Here is a 27,482-nt window from a genome sequence, read left to right on the forward strand (position 1 = left end):
GCAGCCTAGGAGCAATAGGCTATACCATATAATTGCGATGTTAGTAGGCTACACTATCTAGGTTTGTGTAAGTGCACTCTGTGATGTTTGCACAATGACGGTATCACCTAATGACACATTTCTTAGAACGTATTCCTATCATTAAGTGATGCATTCAGAAAAGTCTAGGGTCTATCGCTTTACTTTTCCCTACACACTCACTGAGGTAAACATTAAAAAAAAAAAAAACTTACCCCTCTACCCCTTTTAAGTTTTTATTATTTCCATAGTATTGTTTTTATTATTAACATAAACAAGTATATATATCCACTTACATCTCTACTTAGGTGACTAGCAGCATACTACAAAATTCTCTCAAACTTACTATTTTACTTAGTAATACATCCTGAAGATCACTCCATACAAGTATATAGAGAGAGTCTTCATTGCCTATCTTTTGAATTTATAAATTATAAAAAGGAATTAAAAATGTAAAAACATTATCACTGATATTTTCAAGGTCTTTACTTACGCCATGCTGAAAGAGGGTTTTGCATCCTGGTCAGATAAAGAAGCAATGGTGTGCTGAGGAAATCCTTCATAGAAGAAAATGTATTACTTTCTTTTTCCAAGCAAACAGCAGAATTCTAGGACTAAGAACCTAAAAATGTTCTTATCAAAAAGCCAATGAAGTTGTACAAAATATCACTTTACCGCCTTTCAGATAAGCTTATGACAGCATGATGAAACTGACTAATTCCAAGCTACAAGAAAAAGTAGAGGAAACACCTGTCTATATATTACCTCAGATTCTGAAGTTCATATATATATATATATATATATTTTTTTTTTTTTTTGAGATGGAGTCTTGTTCTGTCACCCAGGCAGGGGTGCAGTGGCGTGATCTTGGCTCACTGCATCCTCCACTGCCTGGGTTCAAGCGATTCTCCCACCTCAGCTTCCCAAGTAGCTGGGATTACAGGCATCCGCCACCATGCCCAGCTATATATTTTCTAACTTAATAATGATTAACACTACTTTTTAAAGAGGTTGTAATTTTTACATCATTTCTGATACAACTGAAGATATCATAGTACACCTTCATTTTATCTAAGTTTAGACTTTTATGTTTAAAATTTTGAAATGCTCAAATCTTTCATGTAATTTGTTTTCCATATATAATTTTAAATTCTGAAAACATGTTCAGGAAAAACAGAAACCATTTTTAAAAAGATATATTACATAAAAAATTTAAATGTATCTACATATCAAAACAAATAAAAGTAAAGGCAAATAACCAACAAGAAAAATATTTGCATCAGGTGACTGAGAAGGGTTAACATTCATAAAGGACTCTAATAAATAAATTATAAATTTAAATAACTTTAAAACGAAATAAGAAAATATATCAGTAAATCAAAAAGATTAGCTAAACATAAGATCTAAAATGTATTGAATGTTTACATCAAGCATTATTCTAAATGCATCATCTGTATTAACTCAATCCTTGAAACACACAATAAGGTAGACAGTTACTGACATCATTAAACACATGAGAAGACCGTGGAAAAGAGAGGTCGACTAGTAATATAAAATGCCAAAAGTAGAAAAGCATTCTATTTCATTAACATTTAAAAATATATATATGAAATAAGGAGATTCTTTTTCTATTTAAAAGTTATACCTTTTTTCAATATAAATGTAATAAATTTTCATTGTAACATTTTTGTAAAATAGAAGAAAATAACATTTTAAAAAAGTGATCCAAGGCCGGGCACAGTGGCTCAAGCCTGTAATCCCAGCACTTTGGGAGGCTGAAGCAGGCGGATCACAAGGTCAGAAGTTCAAGACAAGCCTGGCCAACATGGTGAAACCCTGTCTCTACTAAAAATACAAAAATTAGCTGGGTGTGGTGGTGCCCGCCTGTAATCCCAGCTACTCGGGAGGCTGAGGCAGGAGAATTGCTTGAACCTGGGAAGCGGAGGTTGCAGTGAGCTGAGATCGTGCCATTGCACTCCAGCCTAGGCAATAGAGTGAGACTCCGTCTCAAAAAAAAAAAAGGAAAAAAAAAAAGTGATCCAAAACCAATAATTTCCCCTCCTTTGAGCAATTTGGTGTACTTCCCTGCAAGTTTTGTCTTTGCAGTTTGTATTACACAGCTTTGATCATACAGTACAGAGAATTTTGTAGCTTATTTTATTTTTATTTTATTTTATTTTTTGAGACAGAGTCTTGCTCTGTCACTCAGACTGGAGTGCAGTGGCGCAATCTCAGCTCATGGCAAACTGTTTCCCAAGTTCAGGCGATTCTCCTGCCTCAACCTCCTGAGTAGCTGGGATTACAGACATCTGCCACCATGCCCAGCCGTTTTTTTGTAATTTTTAGTAGAGACAGGGTTTTGCCATGTTGGCTAGGGTGGTCTCAAACTCCTGACCTCAGGTGATCCGCTAGCCTCGGCCTCCCAAAGTGCTGGGATTACAGGCATGAGCCACCACGCCCAGCCTTTGTAGCTTATTTTAAAAATTTCTTAATATAAGTATTTTTCTTTTTTTTCTTTTTTGAGACAGAGTCTCGCCCTGTCACCCAGGCTAGAGTGCAGTGGCGCTATCTCGGCTCATTGCCAGCTCCGCCTCCTGGGTTCACGCCATTCTCCTGCCTCAGCCTCCCGAGGAGCTAGGATTACAGGCACCCACCACCACGCCCGGCTAATTTTTTGTATTTTTAGTAGAGATGGGGTTTCACTGTGTTAGCCAGGACGGTCTCAATCTCCTGACCTCAAGATCCGCCCACCTTGGCCTCCCAAAGTGCAGGGATTACAGGTGTGAGCCACTGAGCCCGGCTTAATATAAGTATTTTTCTATAAACACAGTTTGTACCTTTCTAGCCTTAAAAATAAAGAAAGCCAACAGTATTTTCTAGGTGACAGGACTACTGGTAGTTTTAATTATTTTTTTTCCACTTCCCTGTACTTTCCAAAATTGCTTCAACAAGCATATTTTTTCTTTAAAAATTCTTGAATATTAAAATAACTTGTACAAATGAAAATAGAGAGCCTAGATATGTATTTTTTAAAAACATAAAAACACTTACCCATACGAATAAGTGAGCATTCAGAACTTGAGCTAGCAGGAGGAGGACTAACATGATGTGTGAGCAACTCTTTGTAATGGCTTTCATCTAAAATAACATGGTATGTGCCTAACAAGATGAAAAGGGAAAAAAAACAGCTTCATAGACATAACCAACTATACGTTCCATGTAATTCTGTAAAACTTTTATCATCTGAAAATGTAAATTTTCAAAATAATGATTTTAGCTAAATTATCACTTTTAAAACCTTATTTAAATAATATATCGAAATCAACTTCTCTAGGAATAACTGTAATTACAATTGATTATTATTACTATTATTATTATTTTAACATATAAATAGAGACAGGTCTCACTATGTTAACCAGACTGATCTCAAACTTCTGGCCTCAAGTGATTCTCCTGCCTTGGCCTACCAAAATGTTGGGATTATAGGCATGAGCCATCATGCCTGGCCTGTAATTAGAATTTAATTGAAGAAAGTTATAAAATCTTTATAAAGAATTACATACAGCAAAATTTCCAGCTTTCCAAGAGTTATAATACTTCCTCTAAATACTGACATAAGTACTGAAAACTCTTTGCATTTTGAGATTATTTCTTATGGAATCAATGATATATTTAAGATGACTGCCCATATTTTAGACTACTTTAGTAGCTCAGAACAGATTAAAACATCCTAATTTAATTAATAAATTATTTCCTACACAGTAATTATGAACAAATATTAAATAAATTATATACATACCACCAGTTTCACGAGCAAGTACAGTGCAAACGCGAACTTCTGCAGACAATCCAATAACAGATACTCTAATTTTAGCTGCCTTTAGGGTCTTCATAAAATCCAAGTAGATAGATAGTTTTAGGAAAGAAGAAAAACATTTAAGATTTAATGTATTTGAAAAATAAAGAATGCTGTGAAAACTAGTAATAAATTCACTACATCTACCACAAAGATGAATCATACATACAAAAAAAATATATATATAAATAAATTTGCTACAGAATTCTCTTTACAGTTGTAACTTTGGTTTTGACTTTTTGGTCTACCTTGATTAGATCATAAATATTAGATGGATCGCAAGTTGTAAGGCTGCTAAAGATGATTAGTACTTCTCGACTTGTATGTCCGGGCATGTGTCTTAAAAGAAAGATAAAATACACTCCAATTAGGTACAACAAATTATACTACCAAAAAATTTACCCAGAAAGAATAGTAAACATAGGATTACACATTTAGGCTATAGAATACCTCATTTGTTTCAACAATGCAAGGAAAGGTTGTGAGTATATTTTAAACACTAATGTAAATTTTTCTAAAATGAGCTATGGACTTCAAAAAATTGTTAATTGATAATTGACAATTTTATACATTTTTTACATGTATATTTTTATATGTATATTATATATATTATATATTTATATTACATTTTATATATATTATATAAATGTACACATTATATTTATATAATGTATTTATACATACATTATATACATTATATATATTTTTATATAATTATATTTTATATGTATATAATATATATATTTTATATATGTATAAAATATACATATTTTATATGTATATAATATATATAAATTTTTTAAATGTATAAAAATTTATATTTTTATACAAATTTATACATTTAATAAATGTTTATTAAAATACATTTAATAAATGTTTATTAAAATACATTTAATAAATATTTACTGAGTACTCTCAAGTTCTGGGGATAGAGTGATAAACAAGACTGACAATGTTCCAGACATCATTAAGCTTACATTCTAGTAGGTTTGTTTCATACAAAGTCTAAAGTATACAATAAAAAATACAGCAATATATGGATAAACTTTAAACTAAAATGTGGCAATATCATATGGCTCAGCTTTAAAGTGTATAGATGTGGCTTCAAAATAGTAACACACACTTCTTTCTCAAAGACTATATAGTAGTCCCCTCTTATCTGCAGAGGATACATTCCAAGACCCCCAGTGGATACCTGAAATCAAGGATAGTACTGAACCCTATATATACAATTGTCTTTCGGTATCCTTGGGGGATTGATTTCAGGCCCTCCTATGGATACCAAAATCTGCAGATGTTCAAGTCCCAGATACAAAATGGCATAGTATTTGCATATAACCTATGCACATCCTCCCATATATTTTAAGTCATCTCTGGATTACTGATAATACCTAATACAATGTATACTACGTAAATAATCGTTATCCTCTATTATTTAGGGGATAATGACAAGAAAAAATGTCTATTTGTTCAGTACAGGTACAATTTTTTTCCAAATATTTTTGATGTGTGGTTGATCGAATTCACAGAAGCAGAACCCAGGATTCGGAGGGCTGATTATGCCATGTTTTTCCCTATACAGGCATACGTTGGAGATACTGCAGGGTTGGTTCCAGACCACAGCAATAAAGCAAATATCACAATAAATATTTGCAATAAAGCAAGTCACATGAACTTTCAGGTTTCCTAGTGTATATAAAAGTTCTGTTTACGGCCGGGGTTGGTGGCTCACGCCTGTATTCCCAGCACTTTGGGAGGCTGAAGCAGGCAGATCATGAGGTCAGGAGATCGAGACCATCCTGGCTAACATGGTGAAACCCCGTCTCTAATAAAAATACAAAAAAATTAGCCGGGCGTGGTGGCAGGCGCCTGTAGTCCCAGCTGCTCGGGAGGCTGAGGCGGGAGAATGGTGTGAACTCGGGAGGCGGAGCTTACAGTGAGCCGACATAGTGCCTCTGCACTCCAGCCTGGGTGACAGAGCAAGACTCCGTCTCAAAAATAAATAAATAAATAAATAAAAAGTTGTGTTTGCACTATACTATAGTCTAATAAGTGTGCAACAGCATTATATCTAAAAAAAAGTACATACCTTTATGAAAAATACTGTATTGCTAAAAATCAACTGAGCTGTCAGTTAATAATATCTTTTTGTTGATGGAGAGTCTTGCCTTGATATTGATGGCTGCTGACTGATCAGTGTGGTGCTTTCTTAAGGGTGAGGTGGCTATGGCAATTTCTTAAAATAAGACAAAGTAGTTTGCTACATGGGTCAACTCTTCCTTTCATGAAAGGAATGCAAATGCTGTTTGGTAGCATTTTATTCATAGTAGTACCTCTTTCAAAATGCGAGTCATTCCTTTGAAACCCCACTGATGCTTTATCAACTAAGTTTATGGGATATTCTTTTTTTTTTTTTTTTTGAGACTGATTCTTTCTCTGCCACCCAGGCTGGCGTGCAGTGGCACGATCTCGGCTCACTGCAACCTCCGCCTCCTGGGTTCAAGCAATTCTCCTGCCTTAGCCTCCCCAGTAGCTGGGATTACAGGTGTGCGCAACCATGTCCAGATAATTTTTGTATTTTTAGTGAGGACAGGGTTTCACCATGTTGGCCAGACTAGTCTTGGACTCCTGACCTCAAGTGATCCACCCACCTCGGCCTCCCAATGTGCTGGGATTACAGGCATGAGCCACCATGCCCAGCCAGTGTAGATATTTTGACCTCCTTCTATGAATGGCATTTAGAATGGTGAATTCTTTCCAGAAGGTTTTCAATGTACTTTGCTCAGATCCATCTATGGCAGTCACAGCCTTATGATATGTATTTCTTTTTTTTTTTTTTTTTTTTGAGACGGAGTCTTGCTCTTTCGCCCAGGCTGGAGTGCAGTGGCGCAATCTCGGCTCACTGCAAGCTCCGCGTCCCGGGTTCACGCCATTCTCCTGCCTCAGCCTCTCCGAGTAGCTGGGGCTACAGGCGCCCGCCACCACGCCCGGCTAATTTTTTTGTATTTTTTAGTAGAGACGGGGTTTCACCGTGGTCTCGATCTCCTGACCTTGTGATCCGCCCGCCTCGGCCTCCCAAAGTGCTGGGATTACAAGCGTGAGCCACCGCGCCCGGCATGATATGTATTTCTTAAATAATCAAGATGTGAAAGTTCAAAGTATTCCTTTATCCAAGGGTTGCAGAATGAGTGCTATGTTCGTAGACATGAAAATAACATTAATCTCCTTGTACATCTCAATTAGAGCTCTTGGGTGACTGGGTGCATTGTTAATGAGCAATAGTATTTTGAAATAAGTCTTTTTTCTGAGATATATCTCAACAATGGGCTTAAAATATTCAGTAAGCCCATGCTGTAAACAGATGTGCTGTTATTTGGGCTTTGTTATTCCATTTGCAGAGCACAGACTGAATAGATTTAGCATAATTCATAAGCACTCTAGGATTTTCAGAATGGTAACAAACATTGGTGCCAACATCAAGTCACCAGCTATATTAGCCCCTAACGAGAGGAAGCCTAGCCCATGAAGCTCTGAAACCAGGCATTCACTTCCTCTAGCTATGAAAATCCTAGATGGCATCTTCTTCCAACAGAGGGCTGTTTCATCTACATTGAAAATATGAGGCCAGGTGCAGTGGCTCACGCTTGTAATCCCAGCACTTTGGGAGGCAGGAGGACTGCTTGAGCCCAGGAGTTCAAGACCAGCTGAGTAATGTGGTGAAACCCTACCTCTACAACAACAACAACAAAAATCAGCTGGGTGTGGTGGCACATGCCTGTAGTCCCTGCTACTTGGGGGGCTGGGAGAATAGCTTGAGCCTGGGAGTTTGAAGCTGCAGTGATCCATGATTGCACCACTGCACTCTAACGTGGGTGACAGAGCGAGACCCTGTCTCAAAAACAAAAAAGAAAAAGAAAATTTGGTATTTAGTGTAGTCACCTTCATCAATTATTTTAGCTAGATCTTCTGGATAACTTGCTGCAGCTTCTACATTAGCACTTGCTGCTTCCTCTTGCACTTTTTTATTCTTTATTTTTTTTTGAGATGGAGTCTCACAGTGTTGCCTGGGCTAAAGTGCAATGGCGCAATCTCGGCTCACTGCAACATCCGCCTCCTGGGTTCATGCGATTCTCCTGCCTCAGCCTCCCGAGTAGCTGGGATTATAGGTGCACACTACCACACCTGGCTAATTTTTTGTATTTTTAGTACAGACAGGGTTTCACTATGTTAGCCAGACTGGTCTTGAACTCCTGACCTCATGATCTACCCACCTCAGCCTCCCAAAGTGCTGGGATTACAGGCGTGAGCCACCGCGCCCAGCCCCTCTTGCACTTTTATGTTTTGGAGATGGCTTCTTTCATTAACCTCATGAGCTCAGCTCTGTTAGCTTCAAACTTTTCTTCTGCAGCTTCCTCACTGCTCTCAGCCTTCATAGAATTGAAGAAAATTAGAGCCTTGCTTTGGATTAGGATTTGACTTAATGGACTGTTGTGGCTACTTTAATCTTCCATCTAGACCATTAAAACTTTCTCCGTATCAGCAATAAAGCTGTTTCACTTTCTTATCATTCATGTGTCCACTGAAGCAGCACTTTGAATTTCCATTATTTTTTTCTTTTTTTGAGACAGGATGTTGCTCTATCATACAAGCTGGAGTACAGTAGCACAATCATAGCTCACTGCAGCCTCAAACTACTGGGCTCAATCCTCCTGCCTCAGCCTCCTGAGAAGTTAGGGACCATAGGTGCTTGCCACTGTGCCTGGCTAATTTTTTTTTTTTTTTTTGGTAGAGATGGGGGTCTTGCTATGTTACCAGGGCTGGTCTCAAACTCATGGCCTCAGGTGATCCTCCCATCTCAGCCTCCCAAAGTGTTGCAGTCAGCTAAGAGCCATCACACCCAGCCCAGCAGTTTTAATTTCCTTCAAGAACTTTACTTTTGCATTCACAATTTGACTAAGTGTTTAGCACAAGAGACCCAGCCTTCAGCCAGTCTTGCATTTTGACATGCCTTCCTCACTAAGCTCAATCATTTCTAGCTTTTGATTTAAAGTGAGACTTGCAACTCTTCCTTTCTCTTGAACACTCAGAGGCCACTGGAGGGTTATTATTGGTGTAATTAGAATATTTTTGTGTCTTACGAGATGGGGGTGCCGAACAGAGGGAGAGAGACTGGAAAACAGCCAGTTGGTGGAGCAGTCAGAACACACACAACACTTATCAATTAAGTCTGTTGTCTTATATGGGCCCAGTTTGTGGTGCCCTAAAATAATTACAATAGTAACATCAAAGATCACTGAGCACAGATCACCATAACAGATATAACAATAATTTACAAAGCTTGAAATATTGCAAGAACTACCAAAGTGTGATATAGAAGCATGAAGTGAGCACATGCTGTTAAAAAAATGGCACCAAGAGACTTGCTCAACACAGTTGCCATAAACTGTCAGTTTGTAAAAAAAAAGTTATCTGAAAAGTGCAATAAAAGTGCAACAAAATGAGGTGTGCCTTACATACACACCATGATCAATACTGTATAAATTAGGCACAATAAGAGATTAACAACAATAACTAATAATAGAACAATTATAACAATGTGCCGGCATCACTACTCCTGCACTTTGGGGTCATTATTAAGTAAAATAACACAAACACTGCAATAGTTTTGACAGTCAATAACAACAGTTAATCTAATGACTTAGGCCATTACATGCGTGGGCAGCATATACTGTGAGGATCTACAGGACCAAGGGATGATTCACGTCCTGGGCAGGACAGAGAGGGAAGGTGTAGGATTTCATCACGCTATCCAGAATGGCACACAACTTAAATCTTATGAATTCTTTATTACTGAAGTTTTCAATTTTATATTTTTCAGACCAAGAGTAACTAAAACTGGAAAGTGAAACTGCAGATAAGGGGGGATTACTGTAATTTAACCTCATAGTAATTCAGAGTCGTAATAATCATGAACATTAATCTTGTATACCATTTAATTAAAATGATAGCTTGTAGAGTTTTAAGTTGTGGTGACCAGTTTTCACCTATACTAAATAGACGTTTTTATGCTTTCTGCAGCAATTTTATCAGTTAGTTATAGCTTTTCTGCTTATATTTTCATTGTTATCTTCTCAGCTCTCACTGGTAGACCCTGCTACTGTACTTACCTCTATTACATGTGTTGCCTCCTTCTCATCCACTTCAAAACTAGAAAAATATCTATTATGTAAAGGTATAAGTCTGAGGCAGGTCAGATTATCCAGAGATAAAATATATAAGCTTTAGGGAGGCTGAGGTGGGCAGATCGCTTGAGGCCAGGAGTTCAAGACCAGCCTGGCTAACATGGTGAAACCCCATCTGTACCAAAAATACAAAAATTGGCTGGGCATGGTGGCACACACCTGTAATCCCAGCTACTAGGGAGGCTGAAGCACAAGAATCGCTTGAACCCAGAAGGTGGAGGTTGTAGTGAGCTGAGATCACGCCACTGCACTCCAGCCTGGGTGACAGAGCAAGACTCTGTCTCAACAAAAAAAAAAATTTAAAAAAAAAAAAAAAAAAATATATATATATATATAAGCTTTAACTATACCAAGTATTTCCTTTGGGGTCTTAGCTCTATTCCATATAGCTGAACTTGATATATCTATTAATTTACAGATATATGAGGTTGGTGCAAAAGGAATTGTGGTTTTGGCCATTACTTTCAAAATAAATTAATAAATGTTAATAAAGGTACAACCAACTTATAATTATTATACTACATTAAATCTCATTTTAATAAAATATTTTTTCATCAACATATTTTTGTACTATTGACACTGCCAACAGTTTTAAATTATATTTTTATAAAACTTTAACAATATCTTACTAAAATATAAAATAAAAATTACTAACCAATACCACACTAAACATCATAAATGACATTACATAATTTTCGTACTTAACGATTTTGTTATAGCTGGGTTTATGGGCCCCATATTAACACATCACTTCAACTTAACTCGTTTAAAAAACTTCTAATTCAATTATACATAATATATAATACTAACTTTAGAGTTTGCATAGCCATGCTTAGGGAATTATAAAGAGATGGCTCTCCATGGCAGGTCATATCCACAGCTTTCTTCAAAGACGTTATATGCTTTCTTGGGTTTCCTAAAATAGAAATAAGATCTTTAAATAAAATCCTATATATAAAAAAGTTTATGTTTCTCTCAAAATTTACATATCTATGATGTTAAAGAACAGAATCCTTTCAATTTATATTTCTGTTGGAATTTTATCTGCAATATTTTGTAAACAGTCTCACTTCATACTGAAAAACAGAATACAAATAATCTCCTTATAGACTAGCATACATATTTTAAAATAATGCTAACTTAGAGTGCATTTTTTTACTCTTAGTATTTCCATATTTCATCATTTTTAAGACCAATACATTTTCACATTTTAACATCTCTGAAATCAGCATGTGTTTAATAATCACTGGTAGCCAGCAGCACTTGTAACATAGTCTTTGCCTGCTCATGTGAACCTACAAATAGGTCTTCATATATTGTTGCTTCAGTTACATTATGTACATTGTCCTCTTCATGGTGAGTTTAACTGCCATTTAAAATGTTTTTAAGGCCAGGTGCGGTGGCTCACGCCTGTAATCCCAGCACTCTGGGAGGCCACAGCGGGCAGACAACCTGAGGTCAGGAGTTCAAGACGTACCTGGCCAACATGGTATAAATCCCATCTGTACTAAAAATGCAAAAATTAGCTGGGTATGGTGGCACACACCTGTAATCCCAGCCACCAGGGAGGCTGAGGCACAAGAATCACTTGAACCCGGAAGGTGGAGGTTGCAGTAAGCTGAGATTGCACCACTGCACTCCAGCCTGGGCAACAACAGCGAAACTCCATCTCAAAAAACAAACAATAAAATGTTTTTAGAAATGTTGTTAATACAAAAGGCTATATTTTTATGTAGAAAGGTGTGGAACACAGCAGTGAGGCATACATTTATTATAATGAATCAAATATTGATGGAAGAATGCATGCAATTCCGTATTTTTCTTGAGGGAAGAAATCAAGAACTTTACAAGACCTAAGAAAGGAATATTCCCACAAATAGACAAAGCTGTTACCTTCTCTTACCAAATAGCATCTGAAAAGATTGTCTATCTTATGCCAACCAATTCAAATGAAGGGGGGAGAAGCTGCCAAATCCTTTTTTTTCTTTTTAATATAAAATTTTTTTATATTATTTATATTTAGATTTTATATATATATTATATATATATTATATATAATATATATATATTATATATATATTATATATAATATATATATTATATATATATTATATATATTATATATAATATATATATTATATATATATTATATATATATATATATAATATATATATACACATCTGTTGCCAGGCTGGAGTGCAATGGGGCAATCTCGGCTCAATGCAACCTCCACCTCCCAGGCTCAAAACCATCCTCCCACCTCAACCTCCCAAGTAGCTGGGACTACAAGTGCCCAGCACCACACTTGGCTAAACTTTTTTGTATATTTTTAGTAGAGACAGGGTTTCGCCAAGTTGTCCAGGCTAGTCCTGAACTCCTGGATTCAAGCAATCCTCCCGTCTCAGCCTCTCAAAGTGCTGGGAGTACAGGTGTAAGCCACCACACCCGGCCCCCAAAGTGACAGACATATCAAATTACCAAGAAGCTAGTATAGCCAACTCATATATCATTTGATACTGTGTCAAAGTTTAACTACTAGGACTTTTCCTTATTAATGGCTTAAGAAATATCTTGTAATTGATGGAATCTGAGTTTCAATGAAATATAGTATTCCATAAACATTTTCCATTTCAGCACTGTCTTCATATCAATCAATAACCTAAGTATCATTAAATTGATTTTGTCATAAAATATAATCCATCAAAGTATACTATTAAACATTTAATGTTTAATCTGTCACTATTATACATAATGTTACAAAAAGTATCTTTGTAGAGTGATCATTCTCCTTCCATAACATTCCCTAAATATAATTTCAGGAACAATTTTTATGCTTTTCTAAAAAATACTGAACTAATTTGTAAGACTATCAGCACTATAAATAACAGTTTCTCTGTGGTTCCACAAGCAACATATTGCTTTTGAAACTTAATTTTGCTCATTTTAAATATATTAAAAAATAAAAGCCGGGCGCGGTGGCTCACGCCTGTAATCCCAGCACTTTGGGAGGCTGAGGCGGGTGGATCACGAGGTCAGGAGATCGAGACCACGGTGAAACCCCGTCTCTACTAAAAATACAAAAAAATTAGCCGGGCGTGGTGGTGGGCGCCTGTAGTCCCAGCTACTCGGAGAGGCTGAGGCAGGAGAATGGCGTGAACCCGGGAGGCAGAGCTTGCAGTGAGCCGAGATTGCGCCACTGCACTCCAGCCTGGGTGACAGAGCAAGACTCCGTCTCAAAAAAAAAAAAAAATAAAAATAAAAAAAAAAATAAATAAATAAATAAAATAAAATGTTATGGAATTGGGTGGAGTTTTTTTTGATTACTTGTTTCCCTTATTTAATTTCTGGGTTTTTTTTTTCCTGTGTGAATCATGTCTTCTTTGTCTATTCATCAACTTGGAGCTCCCTTGAGTTTTTACTCATCTGAGTAAGTTTTAAAATATTAACCATTTGTAATATTTAATATTTACTGCAATTATTTTAGATTAATAAATTTTAGAGATGAAAAGTACCTTGCTAAGCAGGCCAAATCCCTCACTTCATAAGTGAGAAAATTAATCTAAACAAGTGAAATGACTTGCCCAAAGACATATGCCTACTTAACTGCAGGACCAGCAGCACCCAAACCTAGATCTCCCGGCTCTCTATCCACTTCTCTTCCTACCCTACAAAATTATTTTTAATCTCCCACTGTGTTATGGGTATAGGAAAAAAGCATACCACAATAGTGTCAGTGTGGTTTACAGCAGTGGTCTGATTGGAGGAAAAAAAAGGCGGCTTCAAGAGGCCTGTCAGAATCTCTAGAGTATTTTTCATCTTTATATATGACTTCACTAACATCCATAGAAAACTGCTGGGGCCGGGCATGGTGGCTGACGCCTGTAATCGCAGCACTTTGGGAGGCTGAGGTGGGTGGATCACCTGAGGTCAGGAGTTCGAGATCAGCCTGGCCAGCATGATCAAATCCTGTCTCTACTAAAAAAAAAAAAAAAAAGAAGAAGAACTAGAAAACTGCTGGTAATTCGGGTTGGGTACAGTGAGAGGAAAATATTGACCTTATATCCCTACCTTGGAGGAACCATCCTTCTTCCACTATATAATAATCCTGCTTAGTTCATATGGTGCTGACCCTACTTCTATCCTGCTCTGGGCATCGGCAGGCAATCGAAGCATACAAACAAAATACTTCATTCCCTGGCCACTTTGTTCATGGATGGGTAGATCGTAAGTCAGGCCAATCAGAGTTCTCCCTAGAGGTGTGCTGAAGCTATAGGCTACGGGGTACAATGTAGACTGGGACAATTAAGAGACATCTTTTCAACTTCCAGAAAATCTATCAGAGAATGAAGCCAGACAAAGCCAGGACCCCAACATACGCAGCAACTATATATGGAATTGGCCCACCTTTGAACATAGCCAAAAATTTTCCTTCTGCACTTAAGCTAATGTGACATTCTTTTGGTTACTCACAACTGAGTTTCTTGGATCACTCCAGGGCAATGTACATTTCACTCCTCACTGCATTTAATGAAAAACTACTAATGAAGAAACTATGTCATTTCCCTTATGTGTGTTGGCAAGGATAAAAGGTTGAAAACCAGATTTAAGGGGGAGTGTATTTCACAGAAAATAAAATAGAATCAGTGATGCAAATTTGTAACAGCATATATACCAAAGCAAATAAAAAATGCCATTACTACGTTTTAAAACTAAAATTCAGTTAGGTATGTCACGGGAGCAGAAAAATTGATTCATTAGCAATAGCTACAGTTTAATTTTTATACTTTTTCCCTTTTAAATTAGATACTTAACTTTTCAAGAATTTAATTTTAAGATTAACTGGATTTTATAAATGATTACAATAACTGTATTTTAATATTTTCAGGATAAGGCCGGGTGTGGTGGCTCAAGCCTGTAATCCCAGCACTTTGAGAGGCTGAGGTGGGCTGATCACAAAGTCAAGAGATCGAGACCACACTGGCCAACGTGGTGAAACCCCATATCTACTAAAATACAAAAAATTAGCAGGGTGTGGTGGTGGGCACCTGTAGTTCCAGCTACTCAGGAGGCTGAGGCAGGGAATCACTTGAACCCGTGAGGCGGACTTTGCAATGAGCCGAAATCGTGCCACTGCACTCCAGCCTGGTGACAGAGCAAGACTCCGTCTCCAAAAAAAAAAAAAAAAAACAAAAAAAAAGGAAAGAAAAAAAATTTTTCAGGATAAGCACATATAGATTTTAAATAAAAACATTTATATTTGATGTAGTATTATTTACCACTATGCAGAACTCAATTTAGAATACCTTGTACCCTAAGAATATAATGGTGGGGGAGATGTTATTAAATTGTTTCACCTAGAGAAGACAGAGGAACCACCCTTCACGTTACTTATTAAGCAACCATATAAACAGGGCTACGAGGTTGGGTAAATAAAGCAAAGTCCTTGAGTCATGTAAAGGTAATTTTATGCATACCTGAGAGTTCAGTCAATTTTTCAGCTCTTTTACTCTTGGTTACAATTATTCCAATCTTGAAATAAAAACAAAAATTATTATTAATATAACAAGTTATTTCCTCCCATTAAGAATATATATAACTATTCCTATAGATGATATTGGGGCAGAAAAAAAATAATTTATATAGCTAAAATAAACTAGTAATTACAAAAGAAAGAAGCAACAGGTGAGAAACTTTTTCTCATGGTGTTTTTGGCAAATAAATTTAGCTAAGAGTTCACTGTACATTGTTTAACTTTTAGAGTTATTACGCTTTTCATTTTTAAGTATACTGGAAACTGGTTAAACAATTTGGGTAATTCACAAAATACATGTCCAATTTTTAAAAATAAATTACACTTAGAAGCAAAATAGGAATCTAATTCTGAATTCTATCACTTATATACGTACCTGACTAATAGGATTTTGATCAAAATATTCCTCTACAAAGTATTCCAACAACTGTTTAAACAAAAAAAGACATACTAGATAAAGGCAAAATAACAATCATAAAGAACATGTCCAACTGATGTTTGTGAAACCTGTTTATCAAGCGTCACTTCTCATGACTGTTAAACTTACAGATTTTCAAAAAATGTTAAGTAATAAAAATATTAAACAGTAAAAACCTTAATATGAAATGGTGGATGATGAGATAGGTTTGAGCTAGGTTTTAAAAGATGGAACCATTTGGATGTATCAGAAAAAATTTCAACGAGGAAAAGATCCAATGAAGAGAGATGGGAGAACGAGCAGAATTAAGAATAGGTTTTGATAAATTAGTAATATGAACATATTTGTAATCTGAGGAGACAGATTTAAGTAAGGCAAAGGAGAATGAAGATTCAATAAAGAAAAGGGATAACTGACAAACCAAGATCCTGATGTGGGGTGGGAGGATAGAAATTAAAAACACAAATAATTAGGTTATGTTGGTTTAAAATTTCCCTAAATGACCTGGCAGTACTTCTACTTAGCTGACATTAGCATTAACTAAAAATACAAGGCAAAAAATAAAAAATATTGCATTCTTTAAAAATATCCTTTAGAATCCAGTGTTCTTCCCCACTTTTTTAGTAAAAGTTTAAGTGATTTTGGTACAAATTTAAATGATTTAGTATAAATTTAAATTTTACCTTTAAAGTACACGTCAATCTATTAGGCTTTAAATCTTGGTCTTCCATTGTTCTTGATCCATCTACTACCACATAAAGGTGGCGCATCTACCAGAAAAAACAAAGAGCCAATTTCAAGTACTTGTTTTGTTTTATAGAAATTGGGTCTCGTTCTGTTGCCCAGGCTGGTCTCAAATTCCTGGGCTCAAGCAATCCTCCCGCCTTGGCCTCCCAAAGTGCTGGGATTATAGACACGAGCCACTGTGCCCAGCCTCAAGTGCCATTTTGACTAGTAAAAATGGCATTTAATAATTACATATTCTATACACATATTTTTAACGTATTCTTTTAAAAACTTTGTTGTTTTGCTATTGTTTTTTCTAGCAAGACAGAATATTTCTCTAACCTAAACTAGTTCTGTACTAGTAAAAGAAAAAATAATGACATACCATTCCAAGTCGAACTTGTCCATGGTGCTCAAATACTCTGTTAAAATTATACAAACATTTTAATGGAATTCCATATACTATTCCCCCCCACAAAAAAAATACAACTTTCCAATTGACCTGCTTTGTTTTTCTTTTTTTCTAATTCTGACTAAGAATATCATAACATGCATTTTTAGTGGAGTAAATAATTAACTTATGGAATACAATACACATAATTATAGGTATTGTAGATAGTCTCTAAAGACCATTTCCTGCTGAGGCAAGGGTAGGTGGCTAGTTCTTTCCCCATAGTCAGAAGGCAATAGCTCAGTTTGCCTGAAACACAGCTAAAATGAAGTACTGAGGATTGTTTATAGATATAAAGGCTTAAAATGAATATATTTTACCTTTTTAACATACGTAGGAAGGTTACATACCTTTTTCTCTTTGCCTTGAATAGAATGTCTTCTATTGTAGCTTTAAGTGATCCAGATTCATCTTCTTTAAGAATCTCCCTGTAAGTCATTATTTGTTTGAAAAGACAAGCTAAAATGATTACTAGCCCAAATGAAATGAAAATATATATCCACACAAAGATTTGCATGTAAGTGTTCATGGCTGCATTTTCCTAACAGCCAAAAACTGCAAAGAACCTAAATATCCATAGATCGGTGAATGGATAAACAATAATGTGGCATAACCATAGATGGGAATACTATTCAGCAATAAAAAAGAATGAAGTATTAATACACACTGCAACATGGATGAGGCTTGAAAATAAGTGAAAGCCAGACACAACAGACCAACTATTACAGTCATGCATCACTTACTGACAGAGATACATTCTGAGAAATGCATTGTTAGGCAATTTCATTACTGTGTGAATATCACAGGGTATACTTACACAAACCTAGATGGTATAGCCTACCCCACGCCTAGGTTACAAACCTGTACAGCATGTTACTATACTGAATATCTTAGACAACTGTAACACAATGGTCAGTATTTGTATATCTAAACATACACAGAAAAGGTACAGCAAAAATACAGTATTATAATATTATGGGACCACTGTCATGTAGGCAGTCTGTCTTTGACCAAAACATTATTATGTGGCACATGATTGTATATGATCACATTTTTGTGAAATGTCCAGAAAAGGTTAAAATTTGGAGACAAAAAGTAGACAAATGATTGCCTACAGGTGGAATTAAATTAAGAATTAAATTAATTGTAAATGAATGTGAAGGATCTTACTGGAGTGGTTACAATGTTCTAAAACTGGTTTATGATAATGGTTGCACAGCTCAGTAAATTATTAATAAAACATCACTGAATTGTACATTGGAAATGGGTGAATTTTAACATATGTAAAATATACTTTAATAAAGTTGTAAAGAAAAAAAAGACATTGTCTAAAAGAAAAGGGCAATAATGCTCTCCTTACCATGTTCTTTCATAGCCTCCTTCCCATCGCTTAGTTCTTTCAGGTTCTTCATCCATTTTTTCAAAACTGTATTTATTATTCAATAATCTGTAAAAACCATTAGAATGTAAGTTATCTAAAGATGTTTGTTATAAAATTCATCCAATTAAATTTGAAAATTAGACACATATATAAAGTAAAAAAAATCGAATGCCAGGTCATCTTATTCTTTGTATTTTACTCAATAATCGTCTTAAAAATCTTCATAGAACTCCGTTTCTCATTTCCAAGAAATAATATGAACATTTATATACAAACTTGGTACCAATAAAAAATAAGCATCTTTTTACAATTTGTAAAAGAACAAAAATGCTTTACAGATGTGTCACATGACAAACTGTAGAACTGTGAGGAGTCAGTATGGGTGTAGTTGAACTATTATAGCTGAGTGACATATGATTCATTGTACTATCTCTCTTTGTGTATGTCTCAATTTTCTCATAATCAAAAATTTTTAAATCACATTTATTATTTACAAATGGGTAAATGCTATAGCTCATAATTCAAAAAAAAGGACACAAAATTAAACATAGTTCTTTGAGACATCTCCAAACTGCTTTCTATAGTGGCTGAACTAATTTACATTCCTACCAAAAGTGGATAAGCATTCCCTTTTCTCCACAACCTTGCCAACATCTGTTTTTTTTTGACTTTTTAATAATATCCATTCTAACTGGTGGTGAGATGGTTTTGTGGTTTTGATTTACATTGTGGTTTTGGTTTGCATTTCTCTAATGATCAGTGCTGTTGAACATTTTTTCATATATTTATTGGACACATGTATGTCAATCCAACAATCCCAATACTGGGTATATACCCAAAGGAAAATAAAATCATTCTACCAAAAGTACACGTGCACTCATGTTAATCACAGCACTATCCAAAATAGCAAAGACATCGAATCAACTTAGATGCTCATAAATGGTGGCCTGGATAATGTGGTATGTAATATATCATGGAATACTAGCAGCCAAAAAAACAACAAAAAAAACCCACAATGAAATCCTGTCTTTTGCAGCAACATGGATACAGCTGGAGGCCATTATGCTCATCGAATTAACAGGAACAGAGGCCCAACACATTGGCTCACACCTGTAATCCTAGCACTTGGGAGGCCAAGGCAAGTGGATCACCTGAGGTCAGGAGTTCCAAACCAGCCTGGCCAACATGGTGAAACCCCCTCTCTACTAAAAATAGAAAAATTAGCCAGGTGTGGTGGCGAGCGCCTGTAATCCCATCTACTCAGGAGGCTGAGGCAGGAGAATCGCTTGAACCTGGAAGGCAGAGAGATTGCAGTGAGCCGAGATCGTGCCACTGCACTCCGGCCAAAAAAAAAAAAAACAGCAACAGAAAACCAAATACGGGCCGGGCGCGGTGGCTCAGCTTGTAATCCCAGCACTTTGGGAGGCCGAGGTGGGCAGATCACGAGGTCAGGAGATCGAGACCACGGTGAAACCCTGTCTCTACTAAAAATACAAAAAATTAGCCGGGCGTGGTGGCAGGCGCCTGTAGTCCCAGCTACTCGGAGAGGCTGAGGCAGGAGAACCCGGGAGGCGGAGCTTGCAGTGAGCCGAGATCGTGCCACTGCACTCCAGCCTGGGTGACAGAGCGAGACTCTGTCTCCAAAAAAAAGAAAGAAAGAAAACCAAATACGGCATGTTCTCATTTACGAGTGGGAACTAAACACTGAGTACACGTGGACATAACGATGAGAACAACAGACATTGGAGACTACTAGAGGGGGAAGGATGGGAGAGAGTGAGGGCTGAAAAACTGCCTATCAGGTACTATGTTTACTACCAGGGTGACAGGATCATTTGTATACCAAACCTCAACAACAAGCAATTTCAAACAATTTATCCATGTAACGAATATGCACACGTACTCCCTGAAAATAAAAGTTGAAAACAAAACAAAACAAACAAACACAGGCCAGGGCCAGGTGTGGTGGCTCCATCCCTGTAATCTCCGCACTTTGAGAGGACAAGGTGCGGATCACCTGAGGTCAGGAGTTCGAGACCAGCCAGGCCAACACAGCAACACCTGTCTCTACTAAAAATACATAAATTAGTTGGGCATGGTGGCAGGTGCCTGTAATCCCAGCTACTAGGGAGGCTGAGGCAGGAGAACTGCTTGAACCTGGAGGTCAGAAGTTGCAGTGAGCCAAGGTTGTGCCACTTCACTCCAGCCTGGGTGACAGAGCAAGACTCTGTCTCAAAAAAAAAAAAAAGCCAGGCTGGGTATGACGGCTCACACCTGTAATTCCAGCACTTTGGGAGACTAAGGCAGGTGATCACTTGAGGTCAGGAGTTTGAAAATTAGCTAGGAGGTTGGTGGGGGCGGGCGCCTGTAATCACAGCTACTGGGGAGGCTGAGACAGGAGGATTGCTTGAACCCAGGAGGCATGGAGGCTGCAGTGAGCCGAGATCATGTCACTGCACTTCAGCCTGGGCAACAGAATGAGACCCTGCCTCAAAAAAGAAAGAAAAGAAAGGAAAGAAAGAGAGAGAGAGAGAGAGAGAGAGAAACGGGCACGGTGGCTCATGCCCAGCATTTTGGGAGGCCGAGGCCAGCAGATCATTTCAGGTCAGGAGTTCAACACCAGGCTGGCCAACATAGTGAAACCCCATCTCTACTGGAAATACAAAAATTAGCAGGACGTGGTGGTGCACACCTGTAATCCCAGCTACTTGGGAGGCTGAGGCAGAAGAATCGCTTAAACCTGTGAGGTAGACACTGCAGTGAGCCAAGGTCGTGCCACTGCACTCCAGCCTGGGTGAGAGAGCGAGACTCTGTCATTCATTCATAAATAAATGTCCTCATCACACCTCCATCCTCCCCAATGCAATCTCCCTCCCAACTCCACTACCTTGTGGCTACTGCAACCTCCACCTCCTGGGTTCAAGTGATTCTCCTGTTTCAGCCTCCAGAGGAGCTGGGACTGCAGGCGCGTGCCACCACACACAGCTAATTTTTGTATTTTTAGTACAGTCAGGGTTTCGCCATGTTTTGTATTTTTGTAGAGCCAGGGTTTTGCCTGACTTGCCAGGCTGATCTCGAACTCCTGACCTCAAGTGATCTGCCTGTAAACGGAACATTTTTGTTTCTTTGTTTTTTGTTTTAAGACGGAGTTTCACTTACCACCCAGGCTGGAGTGCAATGGCACAACCTCGGCTCACTGCAACCTCCGCCTCCGAGTTCAAGTGATCCTCCTGCCTCAGCCTCCCGAGTAGCTGAGATTACAAGAGCCCACCACCACACCTGGCTCATTTTTGTGTTTTTGGTAGAAATGGGGTTTTGCCATGGTGGCCAGGCTGGTCTCGAACTCCTGACCTCGGGTGATCCACTCACCTCAGCCTCCCAAAGTGCTGGGATTACAGGCATGAGTCACCGCACCCAGCCTAAACTGAACATTTTGCTCCTCCCTGTTTTCTGTTACGTATTGTGAACTTCAAAAATGAAAAACTCACATAACGTTCTCAACATTTTTTAAACTCAAATTGTTGGCAGGGCACAGTGGCTCAAACCTGTAAGCCCAGCACTTTGGGAGGCCAAAGCAAAAGGATCGCTTGCGTTCAGGAGCTCAGATCAGCCTGGGCAATAACCTTGTCTCTACAAAACATCAAAAAATTAGCTGGGCGAGGTGGCAAGTACTTGAGTCCCAGCTACTTGGGAAGCAAAAGTGGGAGGATGGCTTGAGCCCAGGAGAGTCAAGGCTACAGTGAGTCATGTTCACTACTGCACCCCAGACTGGGTGACAGAGTGAGACCCTATCTCAAAATAAATAAAATAATTATAAATATATAATAAATATTATAAATATAAAAATAAATAGCAACTGAGAGACTTCTGGATGATCATATCAAAGGAATTCTTTTTTTTCCTTTTTTTTTGAGACAAGAGTCTTGCTCTGTCGCCCAAGCTTGGAGTGCAGTGACACAATCTCAGCTCACTGCAACCTCTGCCTCCAGGGTTCAAGCGATTCTACTGCCTCTTCTGTCTCCCGAATAGCTGAGATTAAGGCGCACGCCACCACAGCTAACTTTTTTATTTTTAGTAGAGACGGGATTTCACCAGCCTGTTGACCAGGCCTGGTCTCGAATTCCTGACCACAGCTGGTCCGCCCACCTCGGCCCTCCAAAGTGTTGGGATTACAGGCCATGAGTCACCATGCCCGGCTAAAAGGACTTCTTAATTAGAGCTGCCTGCAATGGGAAATCAGAGACTGGACAGGAGGTATTAAGGTCCCTAAAACTGCAGACGTTCAATGGGAAGTCTGATTGTAAACATGCATGCTGTTTAAAGGATTCATGCATCCTGAAGATGGACTTTGTAAAGATCTCCAATGGCCTAACACTTCCCAACAGTCCATTTTCTTCTTAAAAATATCTGTGAGGCCTGGCGGGTGGCTCACACCTGTAATCCCAGCACTGTGGGAGGCCGAGGCAGGAGGATCACGAGGTCAAGAAATCAAGACCATCCTGGCCAACATGGTGAAACCCCGTCTCTACTGAAAATACAAAAATTAGCTGGGCGTGGTGGCACGTGCCTGTAGTTCCAGCTACTCGGGAGGCTGAGGAAGGAGAATCGCTTGAACCCGGGAGGCGGAAGTTGCAGTGAGCCGAGATCGCGCCGCTGCACTCCAGCCTGGCGATAGGGCGAGACTTCGTCTCGAAGAAAAAAAAAAAAATGTAAGTGATCTGTTTCCTGGAATCCAACCCCAAACAATCCACATTCCTCAGCATAAGCCTACTGGTGTGATTCCCGTTACATGAGCTCGGAATGCTATCTGAGCTCATGTAACAAATGAGAGCACCAAACATCCCAATTTAAGAAGCTTTTCTTTGGCCGGGCGCGGTGGCTCACGCTTGTAATCCCAGCACTTTGGGAGGCCGAGGCGGGCGGATCGCGAGGTCAGGAGATCGAGACCACGGTGAAACCCCATCTCTACTAAAAATACAAAAAATTAGCCGGCCGTGGTGGTGGGCGCCTGTAGCCCCAGCTACTCGGAGAGGCTGAGGCAGGAGAATGGCGTGAACCCGGGAGGCCGAGCTTGCAGTGAGCCGAGATCGCGCCACTGCACTCCAGCCTGGGTGACAGAGCGAGACTCCGTCTCAAAAAAAGAAAAAAAGAAGCTTTTCTTCACACCTTACCCTACCAAGCTATGTGAAACTGGCAAGGGTGATTACTGTCCTTGTTTTTCAGGTATGGGATTCAGGCTCAAGAGGTTGGTCACTTTCTCAAGCGGGTCACAAACTCGAACCCTGAACCATCATTTCTAAAAGTCGAGCTTTTACTTAGGGAGGGACGGCCTGCAGCTTCCCTCCCTACTCTGCGGCTCCCCAGACGAAAGTTACCTTCCTCTGCCTTCACATCCTCCTTCCCTATGAGCCCAGGCAGGACAATTCAGCCTCCGTTCCCCGCCACGAAAACCCTCCCAGCCGCCTAGCTAGCCAGACGGCCTGCCCCACCTCTGCACCTCACAGACTTCCACACGCGGACTCACCGGCCCCGCTAGAAAGACTCTCAGCCGGAAACTCCGCCCGACACTCCTCCCCGCCGCTTCAGGGGCGCCCCGGAAGTCATTCCGCCGCGTCCTGCGGCCACGCCGAAACGTTCCGGATGCTGCAGGCTGCAGCTGCCGGAGCGGGGCGCTCGGGTGCAGGGCATGCCCGCCGCTGAGTTGGGGCGCGGAAAGGGACGGTCTTCCAGCTGGAATTCGCAGAAAACCGGAAAAAGTGATCGCCATTCGCTTTCGGAAGGTCGAAGGCTCTGCAGCCATCGACCTGGGTTATGAGGAGCTCGATCTTGTTTTTCTACTTCTAAAAGGTTGGGGTGAAGGACTCTGGCCACAGAAGTAAGGCCAGAGTTATCCTTGCTTCTTGCTGTGTATTTCAGGATTCCTCCGTTGCTCTTGCTGTTCATTCAGCAAGCATTGAGCATCTACTTTGAACCTGATGCATGTCTAAGCACTGAGGAAATAGCAATGAAAAACCGGCAAAAATCCTTGCCCTCGTGGAGTTGTCCTTCTCCAAGGGGAGTACTATATGAAATGGTGATAGTGCTGTGGAGAAAAACTAAGCATTGAAGGGGAAAAGTTTGCAGTTTAAAACAGGGTGGCCAGGCCGGGTGCGATGGTTCACGCCTGTAATCCCCGGCATGGTGATTTGGGAAGCCGAGCGGGGGTGGATCACCGGAGGGCAGGAGTTCGAGACCAGCCTGGCCAACATAGTGAATTCCGTCTCTACTAAAAATACAAGAACATTAGCTGGGTGTGCTGGCAAGCGCCTGTAATCCCAGCTACTCGGGAGGCCGAGGTAGGAGAATCGCTTGAATCCAGGAGGCAGAGGTTGCAGTGAGCCAAGGTTGCACCTTGCACTCCAGCCTAGGTGACAGAGACTCCATCTCAAAAAATAAAATAGGGTGGTCAGAGGAGTCCTCGCTGGGAAGACAGTTAAGCCATGACCTGAATGAGGAAGGGTGTTAACCCTGCTGATACCTAGGTGAAAAACTCTTCAGACAAAGAGAGCTGCAAGTGCAAAGGCCCTGAGGTAGAAGTGCATTGGGGTCTTTGACGACTGCAGGAGTGAGCAGGGGATGAGTGGTGGCAGCTTCAATCAGAAGGGTAAGGTGGGGAGGAGAGGCTGTGAGCACTGTTAAGAATTTTGGGGGGATTGTGATGGCTTGGACCAGCAGCTGGTGAGAAGTGACTGAATTCTAAATCTTACCGATACACTGGATGTGTGTTATGAAAAAAGAATCAGGGATACCTCCATAGTCTTTAGCTGAGCAACTGAAAGGGTGGGGTTGCAATTATTGAAATGTTGGCGGGGTGGGTAAGATCAGTTCAGTTTTGGACAAGTTGTCTGACTGCCAATTAACACAAGTGGAATTACTGGCATTTCCCATACTTGAGAAATGGAGAGGCAGTGCACCCCCAGATGAGAAAAGGATTAGGAATAACAGAAAGGAACCGCAGAAGCTGGGGCCTCTTTCCTTCCCCAACAGCATATTCATCCCCTCCATTGCCTTTATTGTTAAAAATTCTTCCCATCTCTGTTGTCTCCCTCAAAAATATAAACAGAAGGTATCTTGCATAGCAGTGGAAACAACAGCCCTGGATTTAAAATCAGGCTCTGACACACTGGCTGGGTGACCTCAAGCAAGTCACAACCCAAGTCTATGAACTAATGTGTAAAATGGGGTTGTCTCCACCAACCCTACAGGACTTAGTGGGAACTCCGTAAACAGTCTCATTTCCTCCCAGAAGACAAGATTTTAAAAGGGAGAGGAGGGGAAATTAGTATCGCAGTGCCAGGAAGCTTCCATGCTTGCCTCCCTCCCACCTTTGACCTCATTAGAGGACTCACACACAAATTCCACACTTTTCCTTTTGTGCCCTTCCTTCCTATCCACACTTTTGCTTCCTTCCATCTTAATTGACCATCCTATTTGCAAGATGGGATGCATTCCTCTAGGACAAACAGCCTAGAGGAATCCCAAGCCCCAAGTTTCTTATGTTTGTTATCCATCACCCTGGGAAGACTTTAAGGAAAACCAGGAAAAGGATAGAGGACTCCCCAATAAATACAAAGCATATTTGCGAAGAGAGGAGACTGAAAGTTTTCCCAACTGTAATATTTGCTCTGTATAGATTTTAGACATGGATGTTAAGATTCAACTAGGAATGGTACTAAAGCAAAAAATATGCATAAATCCATAATCTCGGCGTGATTATGACTGACATATTCTAATCATGTACAAAGTGGTAGAATAAATTATCTAACCTACTCAGATGTTTTTTCAACTTGTAAAACTAAAAGACAACTATAAAGAATGGAATAATCTGTTCTTTGCCCATGAGTGGCCAGACACAGTCAACAGGGTTAGGACATTCACAATCAGCTCAGCCAGCGCAATCAAACAGATATAAAAAGCATGCAACTTGAAAGACTGGGAGAGGTGAACCTGTCTATTCCAATAGACAGCTCCCTTACAGGGAGACTAAATCATTCCAGAAAGCCTCATCTAAAACCTCTGTAATTGACAACAGTATCTAACAATCGTGATCTTGATATGTAAACTATTTGCTCTAACCTAAAGAAGCATTTATCATGTACAAATATTTAGAATGCCAATCCTGCATTCTCTGCCTAGAATTCAAAAGAATTTACATTCTAAGGCTGTACCCAGCACAGATCAATCATATGGGATTGGATGATACATGCACTTTAAAAAACACAATTTGCTTTTAGAAAACTTGTTAAAGTTTCACCTTCTGGCTTTGGAAGATAGGGGTAGCTAGGCATATTTACTTTTAGACAAGGACTGAGTCACACATTAACTACCTTCTTAACTATGAGATTATTACAAATATATTTTACAGATACAAAAAACTGAAGTACAGAGAGGCTAAGTTAATTTCTCCAAGGTCCCACAGCAAGTAACTGCAGAAGGGCAAAGCAAAAATAGGACAACACATGTAGGCAATACCAAGCAGGTCTTGTGGTAGCAACTGGAAACCTTTTGGAGACACCGTTCTGCATTTCGTTGTAGTCATACACAAAACCCTAGTTATGTATTCATGCTTTCTCATAATGCCCAAGTGACACTATTCTAATTTACTAACACAAGGTTTTCTAAAAACTACCCAAATTATTGAGGTGTTTTTGCTCACTTCTTCCCATTAGAATAAATGTAGACAATAAGAAACGCATGAGGGATGACGTAGTCCTCCATCAAATTTGTCCTTTCACACAAGAGATGGCATGGTGTAGTGTAGCAGAATCATGAGCTGCCAGGAAATTATGAATTCTGATTCCTCCAGCTGAGTCTTTGAAA

The 27,482-nt window shown here is 39.2% G+C and overlaps 1 protein-coding gene across 17 annotated transcripts in view; it reads right to left on the reverse strand.

Moving 5' to 3' along the window:
• The window catches only part of GTF2H2 (general transcription factor IIH subunit 2), a 39,188-nt gene extending 14,955 nt beyond the window's left edge, over positions 1 to 24,233 (reverse strand). For 2 of the 17 annotated variants that reach the window (XR_010117059.1, XM_063623192.1), the window contains exons 1-13: positions 24,148 to 24,176; positions 23,191 to 23,311; positions 18,603 to 18,689; positions 17,593 to 17,670; positions 17,177 to 17,213; positions 16,749 to 16,835; positions 16,024 to 16,074; positions 15,592 to 15,646; positions 10,927 to 11,032; positions 4,123 to 4,213; positions 3,818 to 3,905; positions 3,070 to 3,177; positions 512 to 575 (exon numbers count right to left, since the gene is read on the reverse strand). Coding sequence is in view for 13 of the 17 variants with exons in the window: in XM_063623192.1 (XP_063479262.1) it covers positions 512 to 575; positions 3,070 to 3,177; positions 3,818 to 3,905; positions 4,123 to 4,213; positions 10,927 to 11,032; positions 15,592 to 15,646; positions 16,024 to 16,074; positions 16,749 to 16,835; positions 17,177 to 17,213; positions 17,593 to 17,670; positions 18,603 to 18,658 (821 nt within the window). In the remaining 4 variants the exon portion in view is untranslated. The other 15 variants (XR_010117057.1, XM_063623191.1, XR_010117056.1 and 12 more) reach the window with 14 other exon arrangements.
• Between the last annotated feature and the right edge of the window lie 3,249 nt (positions 24,234 to 27,482).

The sequence above is a fragment of the Symphalangus syndactylus genome, chromosome 18 (assembly GCF_028878055.3).
Source record: "Symphalangus syndactylus isolate Jambi chromosome 18, NHGRI_mSymSyn1-v2.1_pri, whole genome shotgun sequence".
In the NCBI taxonomy this organism is placed as follows: domain Eukaryota; kingdom Metazoa; phylum Chordata; class Mammalia; order Primates; family Hylobatidae; genus Symphalangus; species Symphalangus syndactylus.